The following is a 17,357-nucleotide window of genomic DNA, read 5'->3' on the forward strand; positions in this document are numbered from 1 at the left end:
AGAGTTCTGATTTTGTTCTTTAGGCTCAAGGAGCAAGGCAGAAGTTATCTTTTTGCTTCTTTAATGTAACAGACATCTAAGAAGAAAATCAGTTTCTTGGTGATCCCGTTAGCATCTGCACTGCCATAGTAAGAAACTGCTAGGTATTTCCAGCCACAATTTTCATGAATACTCTTACTTGAAGAGAGAAGTGCTGGCAGAAGGACTGGGTGCTCGCAGTGTACCAGGAATAAGGCACACATGCAGCATCAGAACTCTGCAAGGGCTCTGCTGCTGCAGAAGCACCACCCGCAGTACGTGGGCTGCTTCTGGGGCCCAGGCTGTACACAGCATTTCCAACCAACTCCTGTATATAAAAAACAACGGTCTGCAGAGGATCAGTTCCTATGCAGAACAGCCCCGAGTTTTTGGGAGCAAGAACTACTATACACAGATTAATACCAACAACAGCTTTTACCTGTCCAAGCTTCCTCTCTGGATTTTGGAGGTTGTGTTTAGTGGCTGCTAGAGGTCTTCTCTCTTACACTGTATGAAAAAAAGGATCCATTTGTGTGGATTTCATCCCTGCTCTCCCTTCACTTATGGCTTACACTACCTTTTCATTTATAATATCTTTGAAGAAATGCAACACTTAGTGTTTAATTCAGATCAACAATCCATCTCGGTGTAACAAGCCATCTCGAAAACAGAACACCAGCCTGCGCGTTCACTTAAAGACTGCAATAGAAAGTTACACTCCCATCATATTTGAAGTACAGACTGGGGCACAGCCACAGCAGAACCTTGCCGGCTAAAATGTCCGTCCCGTGGTGAGGCCTACCTGAAAGCCAAAGGCTGCCCAGTCAAATCAGACCTCGACTACATCTGCTCAGCTCTGACTGACCTGGCACGAACTAAAAAACAAAGATGTAAAACATGAACTTAAGCAAATGTTGCTTAAGTTGTATGTGCCAACAGACTCGGGCTGAACGGTGAAGGCCTAGGGCTTCAATTTGTACGTGGGTGCGTGCGACTCAGAACAGAAATCACTATCTATTCACCGTTCTCAACCGAAGCAAATAAATTTTGGATCATATGCTGCTGTAGCAGTGTGGCTTTTTCATTTCACCCATCACACCTGGGTGCCTGTGGCACTTGTCTGCATCCATCCAGAAGCTATGTGCCATTATACGTCTGGTCTCCTATGACAGCTAACAAGTTACCCACTCCCTGCGAGGATGTTACTTGTAACATTAGCACCAGTCTTCAAGGAGCGGGGCTAAGATGAGCAAATCATTTAACAACAGCCACTAAGCCACCACTAGAGCATTACGACAACTTGCCTGAGCCAGCACTGAACAAGTGACCCGGTATCCTAAGTCACTGCTCTGATGGCAAACTGTCTGAAACAGACAATTGAGCTTTTTGATGTTTTATTTCTCCTTTTATTAGATTTTATCACTATAGATTGTTTGAATACACGGTATTATTTTTGAACAGCTTTTTTGCTCCTTCAGCACACACGGGCCATCGTTCTTTACATTTGGTTGCTGGCTATGTTAGCTAAGAAGAACAGCTCTGCAGCAAATTTACTCCCCAAACTTTCCAGAAGAAACCAGCAGTTATTTTCTCAAAAGTAACCGTTATTTCTTATAAACACATTCATTTCATTTTTGACTTTATGTATCAGTAGCTGTTTCAGTCGTTCACTGGGACCACTTAGCTCCTTTTAGACAACGCGTTTATCAACTGTGTATTAGTTCTGTTTTCTGTTTTCATGGAAGCCCTTGGACTGCAAAGAATCAGACAAGTTCCTCCTTTATGGACAATGTAATTTAATTTAAACTGATCACCTGCCCTCATTCTTGCACGACAGTGCTCAACTGCGTTGTAGAGGAAAGTATATGCAAAGTCTCGCTCGCTTGTGGAAACTCAAGTGTTCCCTTATCCCTCAAACAATTTCCCATCACCGAAATATAGTCCTCTGTGCTTTTACAGCACTCTGTAAACATGCTTCAGGTGCCTGCAGGGCTGTCTTCAGGCGTCTTCTCCCATACCTCTGCTGAGGGAGAATTCCAGGCAAATCGCAAGAAGAGCTCCCTGTAAACATCTCTCCAGATTTTTCTCTATAACATGATTTCTCTCCTTATTTCCCAAACTACTGATGCTACTGGATTGCTTGAGAAGTCTGTCCCCATCTTATCCCATAAGAGAATTTGTAACATCATGACATACAATTATAATGTACTTATGGTTAAAGTGGTTTACAAATTCCCAAACTGTGCTCAGATAAATCATTCTGCATTTCACTCAGCTGTCCTGGACATGACACAAAGTGATGCCGTAGGTTTAATATGGTTTTATGGTTACAAGGTGCTTGACTAACCATGCCACAACCAAGGGTGTTCTCAAGAAAATCCACGGCAAACATAATCTCTAGCTTTCCTTTAAAAATTGCATACTATTATATTGGTTCTAAGTTTCAAATATTCATTTGTTTCTACTTGTATTTCAGAAACTATTGAGTGCTTACTAACAATAACTTCTGTACGTTTTTTTTAAAAAGAAGGTAAGTGGGGTCTCAAAAATTCAGTGTCTGCACATACACTCCGCTACAAAAAAAAAAAAGCCAGTTTAGAGAACAATGTGGGCATGTGTTTTTAAACTACTGTTCGTGCAGTCTGGTCAGGACTGTGTGACACAGTATACAGTGTTTTGTCATCCAAGGAATGTCTTTGATCAAGAGTTTATGCAAGAAGGAAAAAAAAGCCATGAAACCCTAATCCGTTCCCACAGCCCAGTAAACGTGAGCTGGACAAACAGTGGACAATAGCAGTAAAGCTTGCTGCTGGAACAATAGCTGCAACTAAAAAAATTGAAGGGTTGCTGACTCACAGTTCCTACAATCAAGATTCCACGCGGTGTCGATTATTCCCCAGAATCCTGAAGATGCTGAAAGTTACAAATCGTAGCTAAGCATTACATTGATATAAAGCAGCAAAACGCGCTGCTGAAGAATCAGCAAGAAATAAGACAGTGACAAATACTGATGTTGACTCCACTTAGTGCAGAGCTGAGATGCAGAAACTGAATAAGCAATCTTCTTCCTGCCAAAACAGGACTTTTGCCGAAAGTAAACTCCATAATTTTATTATAAACAAACAGCAATTTAATTCTTTCAGACAGCATTCTGCTGTTCCAGATGCCACCCATAGAAATTCTGCACTACAATCAAACTTTCTGATGTTTCAATCCAAAAGCTAGATGCTGTTTCTTGTACCTATTCAGAAACTATCTGTACACTATTTTGCTATGCCAGAAAGAAAAAAAGACTCAGAATTGTGGAACTGGTAAATTACATATATATATTAAATACAATAGAGCACTTAAAAATACCATATAGCAAGCCACTTCAGATTCAACTGGCATTTTCGATAGCTTTCATATATTTTATATGAGAATGAATGGGTACTTTATATTAAGGAGGATCTCCAAAGTCTTGTATATTGGTTATGTCTCAGACAAGCTTAGTGAGCATGTTTCCTTCTGCAGGATATTATATCATTCGGTAGAGCCATATGCTACTCAAGAGTTGACTTAAATATTTTACTTAAAAGAACCCTAGGGTGAAGAATGCTGTAAGAATATAATTATTACATGTAAGAAATAAACACTCCCGTGGTTAAGGTAGGAATATTCAGTGTAATGTCAGAGATAGTCAAGTCAGTTCCAGATGAACTAACTACAGTGAAGTGCCTCGGCACCAGATTGCTCGTTAACCTTTACAAGTCAATTTTAGACACCAAAAGTTACAACTTGTCACAGCACTCATTTCTCCTCTCCAAGATCTCCATTTTCTCTGGTGATATTTCTGTGCTATTATGTACTGTCATAACTCTGTCCTTTAAAAAAAAAAACACAAAAAAATAAATGAAAAAAAAAAAATCCCAAAGCTTGGGGCAGACTGTAAAACGAGAATCTTCATGGTTACTTGTCAAACTAGGAAAGCTGAAGTTTTAGGCTGTAATTAGACCAGAACACACTGTCATGAGAAACTGCAAAGGGCAGTAATATTCCAAAGGCATTCATATTCACACTGCATAGTACCAAGAATATGAAGAACTGCAGTTTTTCATTTGAAACCAAAGCCTTTCTCTTAAGGTCCTGATGGGACGTATCACACACACGTCACTCTACCTGCCTGATCCTGCTCTGTTACAGCCTTCTCTGGTGTGCCCTTGGAAATAACGATTCCAATCCAGATGGACTTCAGGTAATCGTAGTATTTCAGAAGCTTTCTAACTATATCCTTAAGATCATTAGACACACAAATGACAGCACTTGGTCATATTTAGTGCTTCACACTTCTAGCATTGCAGAAACTGTTTAAGAAAGCAATGACCCTGACAAGGAGCCCTACCGTCACCTTGAGTGCCCACCTTACCTCCAGAAAATGCCACTCATTAATCTAGACAGTCCCTCTCAAACATGCAACACTGTAATTCCAGGACATGATAAAAAACCACAAATGTTCAAGAGGCTACCAAGGAGGAAGGTACCTGCTTTTACTGAACAATAAAACTTGAAAATAATTTGGAATTATTAAATCGGATCTTGAAGCAGAAGGCTGTATTTAATAAAAGCCAGAGCTTTGGCAGCTTGCGACTCAATCAATACATAAAATCAGTTTTAGATCCAGGACTTCAGCTGCATGGTTTTTAGAAACACAAGATTCGATTCAGAACGGATTCAAAATGCATGTAGATGCACACAGAATAAAAAGATGTCAACAGAATGGGATTTATGGATTTCAAACTTTCCAAATTCACATTATGCGATCTCTTAATGTGGCTAAGTTGTATGTCTTAAAAGAGTATAAGTTCTAACTCTAAAGCACTGTGGAGTAAAAAGGTGCAGGCACGCTTTTGAATGACCAATGTTGGTTTGTTTCAATGAAGGAAACTATTTACCGCCAAAGTATAAATAAACTTTCATAAATACACCCAAGGGCTCAAATTCTTCCACCTCTTCCAAAACAAAGCATATGTTCATACACGTTAATACTGAACTACTGAAAAATTGAAGCTCACAATTATATCTCAGGATTTCTAATGCATACTCTAATCAGTAGAAGTGTGCTACCTTTCTAGAAACCCTAAGGACAGACCAAACTGGGTACTTCACCCACTCTTCCTCTAAATGGCATATAACCAGAAAGGTGGCAACATGAGTTTGCACAGGTTCTATGTACGGGATACAACACACTACCGCTTTTCTATTTTATACCTCAATAGCAATCAGATCAAAAAGTCACATCACCAAACTGGGAAGTCAGGCTTTCCTTACAAATTCAAATGTAAGTTATAGTAACTTTGTTTCGGGAAAACATATTAGGATTCTACTGGGTTGCTTTCTAAGGAAACAATTGCACATGCGCATTTTTTTTTCTCTGATTTCATACATTTCTGTTGATTACAGATATTTGTTCAGAGCTGAAATCGATTCCATTCACAGTACAGTTCACGATAAATGGAACAAAAGTGTAACTGTTTAATGAAGATAGAACAAGTTTTCTATTAATTAATTTAACTTGAAGATTTTAATCTCCATCTGTAGGAGAACTGTTGGGGTCACGGCTTGAACTGGTGACTGAGCACCTGGTGAAGAGGTGTGGCTGGCCCAGGGGGCACAGGCAAATTGTTGGCACCTGTGCTCCCTGTATGACCAGAAGGGGTGGACCCAGGGTGGAGGCACCCTGGGCTCATATAAGGGCCAGCCACTGGCAAAAGAGCATCTCTTGGACCTAGGCTGCTTCCTGGGAAGGGCTGCTCTGTAGTCTGAGATCCCCTTCACCAGTTGGGTGAGCTTGGCTCTTCTTTCTGTATATGACTGTTGGCCTGCCTGCAAGCATTGCTAAGTCGTACCTGTCAGAGGCAGTTTTGCTTCTTTTTGAGTAGAACACCATGCTGTTTTTTCTTTTGCACTCCTTCTCTAAATACTTTCTGAAAATCTGTATGTAGAAATGCAGTCTCAGTAAAGAACCTCTACTGTGCTGAGGTAGTACAATGACACAGATAACCAACAAAGTCAGATTTACATGTACTAGTAATGGCTGATTTGGTATGAGCAGCTAATGACCTCAAGGCTGTAAGACGATCCCCCAAAACAGCATGGAATTCTATAGGGAATTAATTCACTACAATCAGTGCTTACCTTTCTTTGTTGATCCCTCGAAACGCACCATTTTTTGTACTCATATGGAATTTAGAAACAAAGGTTCTAAGTCTTCTGGACTGGGATGGCTTCAGGATGTTAGCAGTAATTAGCCTTGCATTCACTTTTAAAATGAAAAATCTACGTTCAACACCTTGAGAGAAGTCCACGAAGAAAGAAAGCAAGCTCGAACACAGCCCAGGCAAGTCAGAAAATGGAGTTAAATATTTTGAGCGTTCCTCCCTAACTACTGAGCATAACTAGAGGTGGTGAATAAAAATATATTAAAATGCATTGCTGTGAGTCTTAGTAATGTCAATATTTTTGGCAGAGATCTTCCAAGTTAACTATTTTTATCAGATCAACTACCTCCAGAAGGACTTAAACCACTATGACCACAGAGCCACCATCTCTATGTCCTACTTTATTAATAACTGATACTGTAGTCTACAAGGCTGCATTTTTCCACATCTTTCCCTCCCAGTCCTTAAAGCAGTCCTGAAGTTGTGCAGTCAGTCATTCAGACCAGGAAATGCCTGGACAACCGTGTTTCATGGATGCTTTATTCAGCCTCTCCAGGCACAGTTTTTCTGACAGGCTTTAATTACAGTTTAAAAACTGATTCCACCAGAGTCCTGACAAGATGAGTAACCAGGATGTTAATGAAGCCGTTCATAAGAGTTTTTATTAATTTCTTACAGATTTAAGAAAGGCGTCAACAAGACAGGAAAGGCATTGAAAGAACAGAAAACATATGCCTTATGTCTCACGAAACCAATTAGTCTTTTGAGTACTGTGGCTTTCCCAAATTTTAATGGATTTTTTTCAGTAGCATTGTAGTTAAACACATCTTTCACAGGTTTTTGCTAACTCTTATGTTCTTCATTTCCTAGGTTTCTCCTCTGAGAAACACAACCGAAAGTACAAGCATGTAAAAAGCCAGGTACTCCTAGCTACTCTTGATGTCAACATGTAGCGCACCCTGAAGTCTTCAAGTAATTAAAATGCAAGATTGTTTGCAAGAAGTTACGCTGGCAAAACAATATTCATAATGTAATCTGGTCTTTAACCCCTTAGCAGTCACTAAGGCATATAAAAAAACCTCTACGCTGTAGAGACTACTATTGAAATCCTGAACGTCACAAAAAAACCTAATCCACAACTTTGTTACAGAAGATATTTTTGAAAGTTTGCACTGAAGAAAGTATATGATTACACATCCAACAGAACTTTTAACTGTAGCTCATTTAATACTTATCATCAAGCCCACATGAGGCAAAAGAGATTCAGAAAAACACAGATGTGTACACAGCTGTAGCTAAATTAAGGACCTAAAGCTGGCACATCCCAGTTTGAAATCAGAGATGCTACAATCTTTACAGTTAAATGTTTTCACATTTATGTTAACAACTTATTCTAATAGAATTTAATATATAAAATAGTAAAGCAATAGCAGAAATTTAGCCATGAAGATTTAAAAATAAGTCATTAAGTGACTGATCTGCAAAGACCTCTTTTCTCCTAAAGACAACAAAATTAATTTTGTATTCAATACAATCTCTAGAGTAGCACTTTGCACATAACTTATGTAGCACACACTTCTAGTATTGAAATGCACTGCAGAAACTTTGAGCTCTCACATCTCTTCCCTTGCTTTTCTACACATTTTTGCAAGCCATGTACAAATATATTCCAGAAAAGGCCACACCTTAAAACTTGACCACTTAGACCTCCAGTGTTTACTTCTCTTTGTCCATCATTCGGAAGAACAACAAAACTGTCAGTGTGAGACCAGGATCGGCTGGGGGGGAAGACTGTTATTTAAAATTTAATTTCTAGATTTCAACAAAAACCACTGAGTCAGTCACAGATGAATATTAGCACACCTCCATTGCTTTGAAGTAAATAGGTAAAATAATATGATTTGTAAAAAATTTATTAATTTGTGGATCCTGAGACAGCTTTTTCAAATTTGGCTTTTTCTAAGGGGAATATAAGATGAAATTACATTTCCCTGGTATATGACGTTTCTGTTATGTGTCTATTTATTTACTGAGATTATATGGTATGCTCTTCTTTTCTGCTGAAGTTTCAGGTACTTGCACATTGGCGCTTGCTCTGGTTGCCCAGTGGTTTAAGCTGCATAACAATTAAAAGCCATACTTCAGCTGCCCTAAATGAAAAGACCGTCAAGACTGGCATGTCACTTCCAAAGTCTCAAATAAAGAAACGGGCTACAAATAAATCCTACCTCAATACTACTTTATTTCAAAGGAATTCACCGCACCGTTAGAAGAGCGGCATCATGCGTACATATATTCTGCACTACTTGAACAACTTCATCTTAATAAATATTCGTGAACTATTACAAGAAGCATTACTTGTAGGCTATTTTTAAACAGTATAAAAACCTCCTCCACTAGATGGCTCTGAAGCTATGTACATCAAAGCTGTTTGGACACTTACACATGTAAGCCAATTAAAGAAAAAAGTACACCCATAACTAGCTATTAAGAAAGGCATCTGATATTGGCATATTCATATACTTGGGAATTAGACAAAAAATAAAAGATGATTTTGAAATAAAGTCAATACATACGCACACATATATATTCAACAAGATATTTTTATCTTTTCAGTCCAAAATAACAATAAAAAAGCAGAACGTATGCCCTTGCATCCCAGATGCAAATGCACAGTAAACATTTTGAAAAATTTAAGCTGCTTATTTTCTTTTATAATATAAAAGCTATACAAGTAAAGCAGAAATGAGGTCTAGATGGCACACAAAAATGTGCTGTTAAAGAATATGGTTGTACTGACACATTTCCTTCACCAGATATAATTTACTTTGCACATATCTTCCAGTATCCCTGCTAGTCAAATCTCTACTGATGAAGCTATGCTATGACTGCAGACTTAGCCAGACAGGCATACATTACAGCTGATGAAAGGCCTTCTAGAATTCATTATACAACGGTATTGCAAATGGTATGCGAAGACATCAACCAGCCCAACCTAAACATCTTGCAGCCAGCAGGACTAGGGAAGTGATTGTCCTTCTGTACTCGGCACTGGTGAGACCAGGCCGCACCTCACGTGCTGTGTTCAGTTTTGGGTCCCCTGCTACAAGAAAGACATCAAGGCCCTGGAGCGTGTCCAGAGAAGGGCAACGAAGCTGTGAGGGGTCTGGAGCACAAATCTGATGGGGAGCAGCTGAGGGAGCTGGGATTGTTCAGTCTGGAGAAGAGGAGGCTCAGGGGAGACCTTATCACTCTCTACAATCATGTGAAAGGAGGTTGTAGCAAGGTGGGGGTCAACCTCTTCTCCCAGAGAACTGTGACAGCACAAAAGGAACTGGCCATGAGATTGATGGAGTCACCATGCTCAGGGGAGACCTTATTGCCATCTACAACTACAAGGTTGTAGCAAGGTGGGGGTCAGCCTCTTCTCCCAGGCAACAGGGGTAGGACAAAAGGAAATGGCCTAAGTTGTTCCAGGGAAGGTTCAGGTTGGATACAAGGAAGAATTTCGTCTCAGAAGGAGGTGGTGAGGCATTGGAACAGGCTGCCCAGGGAGGTGGTAGAGTCACTGTCCTTGGAGGTGCTCAAGAACTGTGGAGATGCAGCACTGAGGGACATGGTCAGTGGGCATAGTGGGGGTGGGTTGATGGTTGCACTTGGTGACCTTAGTGGTCTTTTCCAACCTTAATGATTCTGTGATTTTATGATGTTTAAGGTAAAATAATTGACTGTATCTCTCAAACTATTATAAATAAGTAAATTTAGCTGACAGCATTCATTTTTTGGAATGAGACAAAAAAGTGCATTTTTGAGAGTGGAAAATGGAACCATTTCATTATAAAAGATTCTAGTACTAGTTCTAATACTAACAGTGGGGGGAAACTGTTAGCTCACGGCTTGAGCTGGTGATTGAGCACCTGGTGAAGAGGTGTGGCTGGCCTAGGGGGCACAAGTTGTTGGCACCTGTGCTCCCCATGTGACCAGAAGGGGTAGGCCCAGGCTGGAGGCACCCTGGGCTCATATAAGGGCCAGCCATGGAAGGGAGAACATCTCTGGGACTTAGGCTGCTTCCTGGGAAGGGTTGCTGTGTAGTCTGAGATCCCCTTCACTGGTGGGGGTGAGTTCAACTTTTCTTTCTGTATATGACTATTGGTGTACCTGTGGATTCTTTGCCTAGTTTCACTAACAGTCTGTCAAGCAATTTTGCTACTTTGTGTGCAGAACAAGTAGCAATCTCAAAAACTCTTCTAGTAGCCATGTTTCAGTTATTGATAATTTAAATTGCTAGGTTTTGGGCTTATTTGTTTTTTGTTTTGTATGTTTGGATTAGTCTGCAGAACTAGTAAAGAAAAAACAAGAATAACATTCTGAGTTGCAGCTGCTTTATGAACTGGTCTCTTAACCCTTTTTCCTTTATGTTCTTTGTTTGTTTGTTCTGCCTTCTACCCACAAAAGTGTTTGCTACTACAAACTTCGCAGGCATCTGATTCTATCTTACTTCATTGAAAAAACCTACACACTGTATAAATTGAATGATCTACATATGTAGATTTTCTAAAAATAATATACATTCTCTAAATAAGGAAGCTTTGCGTATTTGTATGCTTCCCTGGAAGCTGGTGAAGAATAAATCAGATACTTCTATTTAACAGGCTCTTAATGTTTCTGCAATCCTAAACAATGCCTGAAAATAATTAAGTATGTTAAGAAACACATGAAAGTGTCAAAAGTTCCGTGCTTTTTCCTTACTGCTTTAATATTTAGCACCTCTGCTACTTGGATTTTGTTTAAAATGAATAAACACTCTTCCAGTTACGTTCTTTAATACTTCTTTTTTCATCTGTGTTTATCTTCAGCTTTTATATTCAAAATGTTAGTGAAGATCTTTCAGTACCGACTCTAAAATCAGACCGAATATTTAGCATTGAACAAACCTAAAAAAGAATACACAAAAGTGTTTCAAGGTGTCCATTTTCCAGAAGGAAGTTCAACAAAACTCCTAATTCCTCTATTTTTGTTCTTCTGGTCCCACTTGTAATTCACTGTCATAGTATTTTCAATTTTCCATTTGTTTATTTTTATTCTTTTATTTTGCGTTTGCTGTTATTTGGGGAATTTTCAACTCAAAGGTTTTTACTATGCAAAAGGAGATAAAATATTTGCAGAAATTGATACTATTTTGTGCTTAAAAATAACAACTTAATCCTACAAACCTGTTTAAACTTTCCTCTGATTTTTTCCAGATCTTCTTGAAGCCTTTCGTAAGTGGGGTCTTCATATGGGAACTTCTGAATCATTCCTATTAATGAATCCAGAGCCCTTATCTTCTTACTAAAAACAAACAAAAAGAAGAAAATAACGAGCTACTAGAAAAGTCTTTTCCATCTGTCAGTTTGAAAATCATATCAGTATTTTATAACTCAAAGCATAGAATCCAGTCCTCTGTCCTTAAGTTCCCTCATCCACATTTAAGGCATAACTGGAAACCAAGCTTGGTACAACTGACAAATGTAAGGCTTCCCTTTTAACTAACCTGCCAAAAACAGGCATCTAGTCAGGAAACATAATTACCAACTAGATGACTGTATGTAACAAATGCAATAAGAAAGCTCACCAGAACATATATTGAGATAGCTGAAAGCAAGGCGGCAATTTGTTCAGATTAATCAAAACTGGACAGAAACAAAAAGTATTAAGGTCTACCAAAGGAATGTAATAATCAGTATCTGGAAATGTATGTACCTGCATATGCATAGAGAACTATAGAAAAGTAAGAAAAAGAGAGAGGGGCACCTAGAAGTGTAGCAAGATGTAGTTCTGTTGCAGACAGAACATAAATTATGCAGAGACCATAAAGTATGAGATGTGGAAGGTAAAGATTGTTGGCATCACCAAAAAAGGTGAACTATCTGTGAAATGCTAATTCCCTTGTATGTTTAACTGGCCTATGGAAACAATCTATGATTGATTACTGATAGCTAATTACAGCTCCCTCAGAAGAGGACCTCAGCAGTTTAACATGAATGTGTGTCTTGGATGATGGGATGACTGTATCTATAACAACAAACAATACTAATTGAGGGATGTACTGGTTCCACAGTGAGTATTCAACTTAAGTCCTTATGAATTCTCAATACTGTTCATGCATGAAACTTTATTCTGTGTCTTCCTATAATGCATTCTCTAACTATTATTCAAGCACTTCAGAAATAATGAAGTTTGTTAACAGGTCAGGAAAACAAATATGTCCAGTCAATGTTTAAATACGTTAACAGAAATAAAATACTGGGTAAGAATTAAACCATTTATTTCATAATAATCTGTGGGAAACTAAAATTTAAAATGTTAAGGTCTTAGTGAATTTAGTCAAATGCATCTATCACTTGACTGTTAAAGCATCCTTTGGAAATTAAATGATAATTTTCAGACAGTGAGCTTAGGGCCAAAGTTCTGTCTTCTTCTAGAAGACTTCAAATCAGCTAGTATATTCTGGCTTTGTTTGTTTGTTTTAAGTAATACAGTACACTCCACTCTGTTCCTCTGCCATGAGTCTTATGAAAGCTGTTTAACCAAACATAGAAAGTACATGGGTGATGGTAGAGATAAGACACATATAGCAAACACTACTTTTAGGTACATAAATAACAGCAAAAAAACAGGGCAAGAAATTTATATGCTCGATTCTGTACAGTCTCAGTACTTCCATACCAAAGAAGCTTCCTATTTTAAGTGATAATATTGTGTAGCTGTTAACATCTCACTCCTGTAACAATCTTACTGCTTTTAAGTAATTAAAGAAGCTCTGACACTGGTTAGTGAATCTGATTCTCTGTGATACAAAAGTGGTAAGTGTTGCAAGGATTTCATAGGCATGCATTAGTCTCCATATTGAGAATAGAATGGAAGTTATGGGGGGGGGGGGGGATTAGGTTTAAAGGATGTCTGGAATTTTAGTCTGCCTTCTGCTCAAAGCAGGGCTAACCTTACATGCCAGTGAGGTTGTTCAGGACCACCTCCAACCAAACTGTGGAAAACTACAAGGATGGGGGCTTCTGTCCTCAAGTGGGATAATCTGCCCCAGTACCTAACAGCTCATGCTGGAAAGGACCTTCTCTTTATGCCCCGTCAGGACCTCAATTGTTTCAATTTGTGAAAGGTGTCTATTATCCTTGCACTCATGCAAGGAATGCATCTCCAGAACAGCAGCATAACTAAGTATCTCCTTCATCTTCTCTTTTTCAGGCTGAAGAAACCAAGTCCCTTATCCTCTTCTCAGCACCAGATAGTCCAGACTGCAATGCCATCCCAGTCACTATCTGCCCACCCTTCTGTTTTTCATATTCTCTTCTATAGATTGAAGAGGAGGCAAAACTGGATGCTGTAAGTTGGAAAAAAAAAAAAAAACTATTAAAGGAATACAATTTATTTTTTTAAACCCCACCTGTTCTTTTCATCTGTACATTTTGGGAGCAGATGCTGCCAGGTCAGTGCAAATCCAAGGTAGCTGCCGATCTGTGAATTTTTAAGAATGCCAGAGGAAAAATTTAATACATAGTCGAACAGAAGTAAAGCTCTACATTATCTCCTGTTCCCCAGGAAACAAGTCATTGGCTATACAGATACATTCCTACATTGAAAGGCTCAGGAAATAAAGGTAGGATGAATGAGGAGTACTGAGTTGCATAGTAGAAGAGTCAGAACTAACTTCTGGTAAGATTCTGCATAGCATCAGAGGACAAAAAAAACTTAAAAGGCAGCATAATAAGCTGTTCTGAGAAATGCTATCTGTACTTTACATCATTTGAACCATTAAATTTATGAAATTGAGGAGTTACTGCCCAATTCCACTTCAATCTGTGTATGTGCATGCACCTGCCACTTAAATTTACAAGACAAAGTTGAACTTGGAAGTACCTTTAGCTTACAAACTTCCTCAGCGCACAGTGGGAACATCTGGGAGTTATGTTTGTTAAAGTACATGTGCTTTGGACTGGACATCTCCACAAATGAAAGTGAAGTAATTTCATCTGCATGTACAAAAACTGCTTGGAGACCACAGGTAAGTGGAGACAATCAACAGATTTGCTTCCTGTTGCACCAACCTGCTGTGGTCTGGGGACACTGGCCCTTTGACACTTTGCAGCAGTCTGCTCTGCATAATTAGTAATGCACTACCACGTGGGTGCAGTGCCAATCTTCTGCTTGAGCCCAAGCACATAACTGTACCTAATACTACTTCAGGGATGTGCTGGAAAACAGATGTAGTTGAACTGTAACATCTTATTTTAATTCTCGAGCAAGCAATCCCTTGTCAGATCAGTATCATTATTCTGCTCAAGACAGACAATAGGCTGGCAGCTCAAAGACCACCTAAATCATGCATTCACTTACTTAATATGACTGTCTTTTACAGTCTTTCTGTCTTCTGGAACTTCCCAGTATTAGTACATTACAGCACTTCTCTATTACAGGCCATATAGGACCATGTTGTAAAAAGTATTCAGCTTTAGAAGCTGCTGTTCACCTGTCACCTTGGGAGTGTACAGGTATAGTGTTGGTAGGAAAATAATTCACTATTTGTCTTTGTATCATGGTCAAGTACAAATCCAAATTTCACAATAACTGTCCTTTGAGAATTTCCATTTACTGCTTTTGTTTCATACCAGATTAATACCATTGCTGCTGTTCTTCCATTAGCAATATTTGATCAACAAATTCTGCCTGTGTTAGAAATAGGCAATGGAGACAGCTGCTACTGTCCTGTTAGGAAATAACTTGGGTAAGAACCAACATTCCATGCTTTTAGCCCATGCTGAGCCACAGAAGATGGTCCAGGGCAGCCTTTAGCTACAACCTTAGGTTATAAAAGCGAACGTGTGCTCCATCACCAACTTGTTCTGAGCAAACTTGTTTGTCTCCTATCCTCCCCTCCAGGAAAATAAAATACAAAACCCCATAAGCAACTGGCAACTGTAGTGGAAATGCTAAGAAAGAGCTTGAACCAGTGATGGAGCACCTGGTGGGAAGGCAGGACCAACCCAGGGGAGCTCAGGTGCATGCAATGTGCGTGAGTGACCAGAAGGGTTGGAGCCAGGATCCACTCCTTCCTAGACCTCATTTAAGGGCTGGCAGTGGAGGCAAGGGTATCTCGCAGGAGTTCCCTGAATACCTGAGGCCTTCTAAGGGTAAGCAGATTCTTTCCTTTGTTTCTGTGTTGATGGCTGCTGCGTTTGAGCATATCCCCACTTGCTGCAGCCTAGAGCTTTGCTATTGTTGCTGTGCTTTCCGTTGCATTATATTTACAGCAACCAACTCAGAAAACACAATTTAAACTGCATAATGCTGATGAAGCTTATGACAGCACATTCAATTTTACTCTCCTGAATTCCACAGAGCAGCTCCGCTGTAGTTTTCTGTCAGCAGCAGGTTCAGAGCCCTGTGTGAAGACTGCTTGGAGTGCTCCTAGAACGAAGGCCACAGGGCTCGTGCTACCAATATACCAGGCTTCGCTCGACATATTTCTGTGCTAGAGTCATTTTGTAATGGAAAAAAAAAAAAATGCAATTCCTGAGTATGTCTACTCACCTCAGACCCGATCTTGGCACCGTGCAGAGACCCGCACCTCCGACCCTCAGCAGCCCCGGCGTGGCTGCCCTCCGCGTACCCCTCCTGGTAGCCCTCCCCGTGAAACCTGCAAGGAGAGATGCACTGTTATGCGCCTTCCTTTTCGTTTCACGCCGCGATCGCGGCCTGGCCCGGCGCTCCCTGCCGTCGGGAGGGCCGCTAGCCGTGCCCCCGAAAGCTCCCGACCTCTCCTCGGCCATCACGATCTCATCAAACATGTCCGAGCCCGGGGCCTGGGCCGCCATCGCGCCGCCACAGCGGGCACCGGCGCCGCGCTCAGCACGCCGGGAGGCGACGGCGAGCCGGAGGGGCCGCCTCGCGCTGCCCCAGTGCGCAGGCGCATAGCCTCCCGCCTCGCAGCGCCTGAGCGCTCGCGCGTGGCGGGTGGCGCTGCTTTCCTTTCCCCTCAGCAGCCGCCTCGCGCAGTAGGGGGCGCCAAAGCGCCGTCGGTGCCGCAGCTCTGCGGGGCTCTGCGCCCTGCAGGGGGGAGCGGAGAGCTCTGGGTCAGGGCTGTGTTGTTGGTGGTCAGCGTTCCTCTGCCAGTGGGTGTCACACTGAGGGTTGCCGGTGTGTGGGCAAGCATCTGCTGTACTGCTCCACAGTCACAAACACACACGTCTCGTTCACTAACCGTCCCATGCGAGTGGAAAACAAGGTGTCTTTGAAGCTACCAGCTACTTCTTGCTTTGGAAGTTAATGAGAAACAAGTGCTTTGATCTCAGTAGGCAGGTGGCTTGATTCATTATGCTGCAAATACAGTAGTATTCTAGCAAGAAATCTGCCACACTGCCCTCATTTGGGGCATTCTTGGGTCCTCAACAATCCTGTCACAAATCCACCCCTAATTTAGTGTCCAAGTAACATCTCTTCCCCACAGCCACTCGCATCCCAGGGAAACACTGCTCTACTTCATCACGGTTGGTACTCACACATTTGTGAAGAGAGGAAGTACATTTATTTAACTTACCGTGTCTCTCTCTGCTCCTCTACAACACATAACCGTCCCAAGTTTTCCACAAACAGTTTCAGTACTGAGAGTAGAGATAGCACTGATACCACAGTGCCAGAATAAAGGTTTTACAGCTCTTCACACCTCCCCAAAGTGGAAGCAGGGATGCCCAGTATCTCCTTTTCTGTAGCTTTCTCACTACTCACATTTACACATCATAGCTTCTAATGAGGACTTCACAAGGAGGCATTTGACACCTTACCTTTTAAAACCTTTTAGGGCTGTAAAATGTGCTGCTGCAAATGGGAGCGTGGCAATTGCCCTACTGTCTTTGGGTTGCAGTGGTCAGTCAGGACCTTTCCACAGTGGTGCTGGTGTTTGCATTCCCACAAAGCCGAGGACAATGGTGTTTCAAGGTTTTGCACACTAAGTTCCTGCGCGAGTCAGGTGTCTGGTGGCAGGGAAAGCATTTTTTCCCAGTAATTGTTCTGCCTCAAGCTGGGATCCTGTCACATTTCATAAGCAAAATGGCTAGGCCTGGTCAGAGCTCAGATGGGAAACCTCCAAGG

The 17,357-nt window shown here is 40.8% G+C and overlaps 1 protein-coding gene and 1 long non-coding RNA gene across 3 annotated transcripts; one reads left to right on the forward strand and one right to left on the reverse strand.

The window, feature by feature from the left end:
• Positions 10,266 to 15,190, forward strand: LOC110400910. Of its 2 annotated transcripts, XR_002440150.1 has the most exons (5): positions 10,266 to 10,332; positions 11,459 to 11,476; positions 12,204 to 12,314; positions 13,458 to 13,595; positions 15,150 to 15,190. It is a non-coding gene; the product is annotated as an uncharacterized LOC110400910 (long non-coding RNA). The 2 variants fall into 2 exon arrangements; XR_002440152.1 differs by lacking the exon at positions 15,150 to 15,190 and having other exon boundaries at positions 13,458 to 13,596.
• Positions 10,946 to 16,184, reverse strand: ORAOV1 (oral cancer overexpressed 1). The gene is made up of 5 exons (XM_021401252.1): positions 16,026 to 16,184; positions 15,801 to 15,906; positions 13,657 to 13,727; positions 11,429 to 11,546; positions 10,946 to 11,149 (listed from the first exon to the last, which is right to left on the reverse strand). Exons 1-5 carry the CDS (start codon positions 16,082 to 16,084, stop codon positions 11,081 to 11,083), a joined length of 423 nt encoding a protein of 140 aa, XP_021256927.1. The 5' UTR covers positions 16,085 to 16,184; the 3' UTR covers positions 10,946 to 11,080.

The sequence above is a fragment of the Numida meleagris genome, chromosome 6, assembly GCF_002078875.1.
Source record: "Numida meleagris isolate 19003 breed g44 Domestic line chromosome 6, NumMel1.0, whole genome shotgun sequence".
NCBI classification, from domain to species: Eukaryota; Metazoa; Chordata; class Aves; order Galliformes; family Numididae; genus Numida; species Numida meleagris.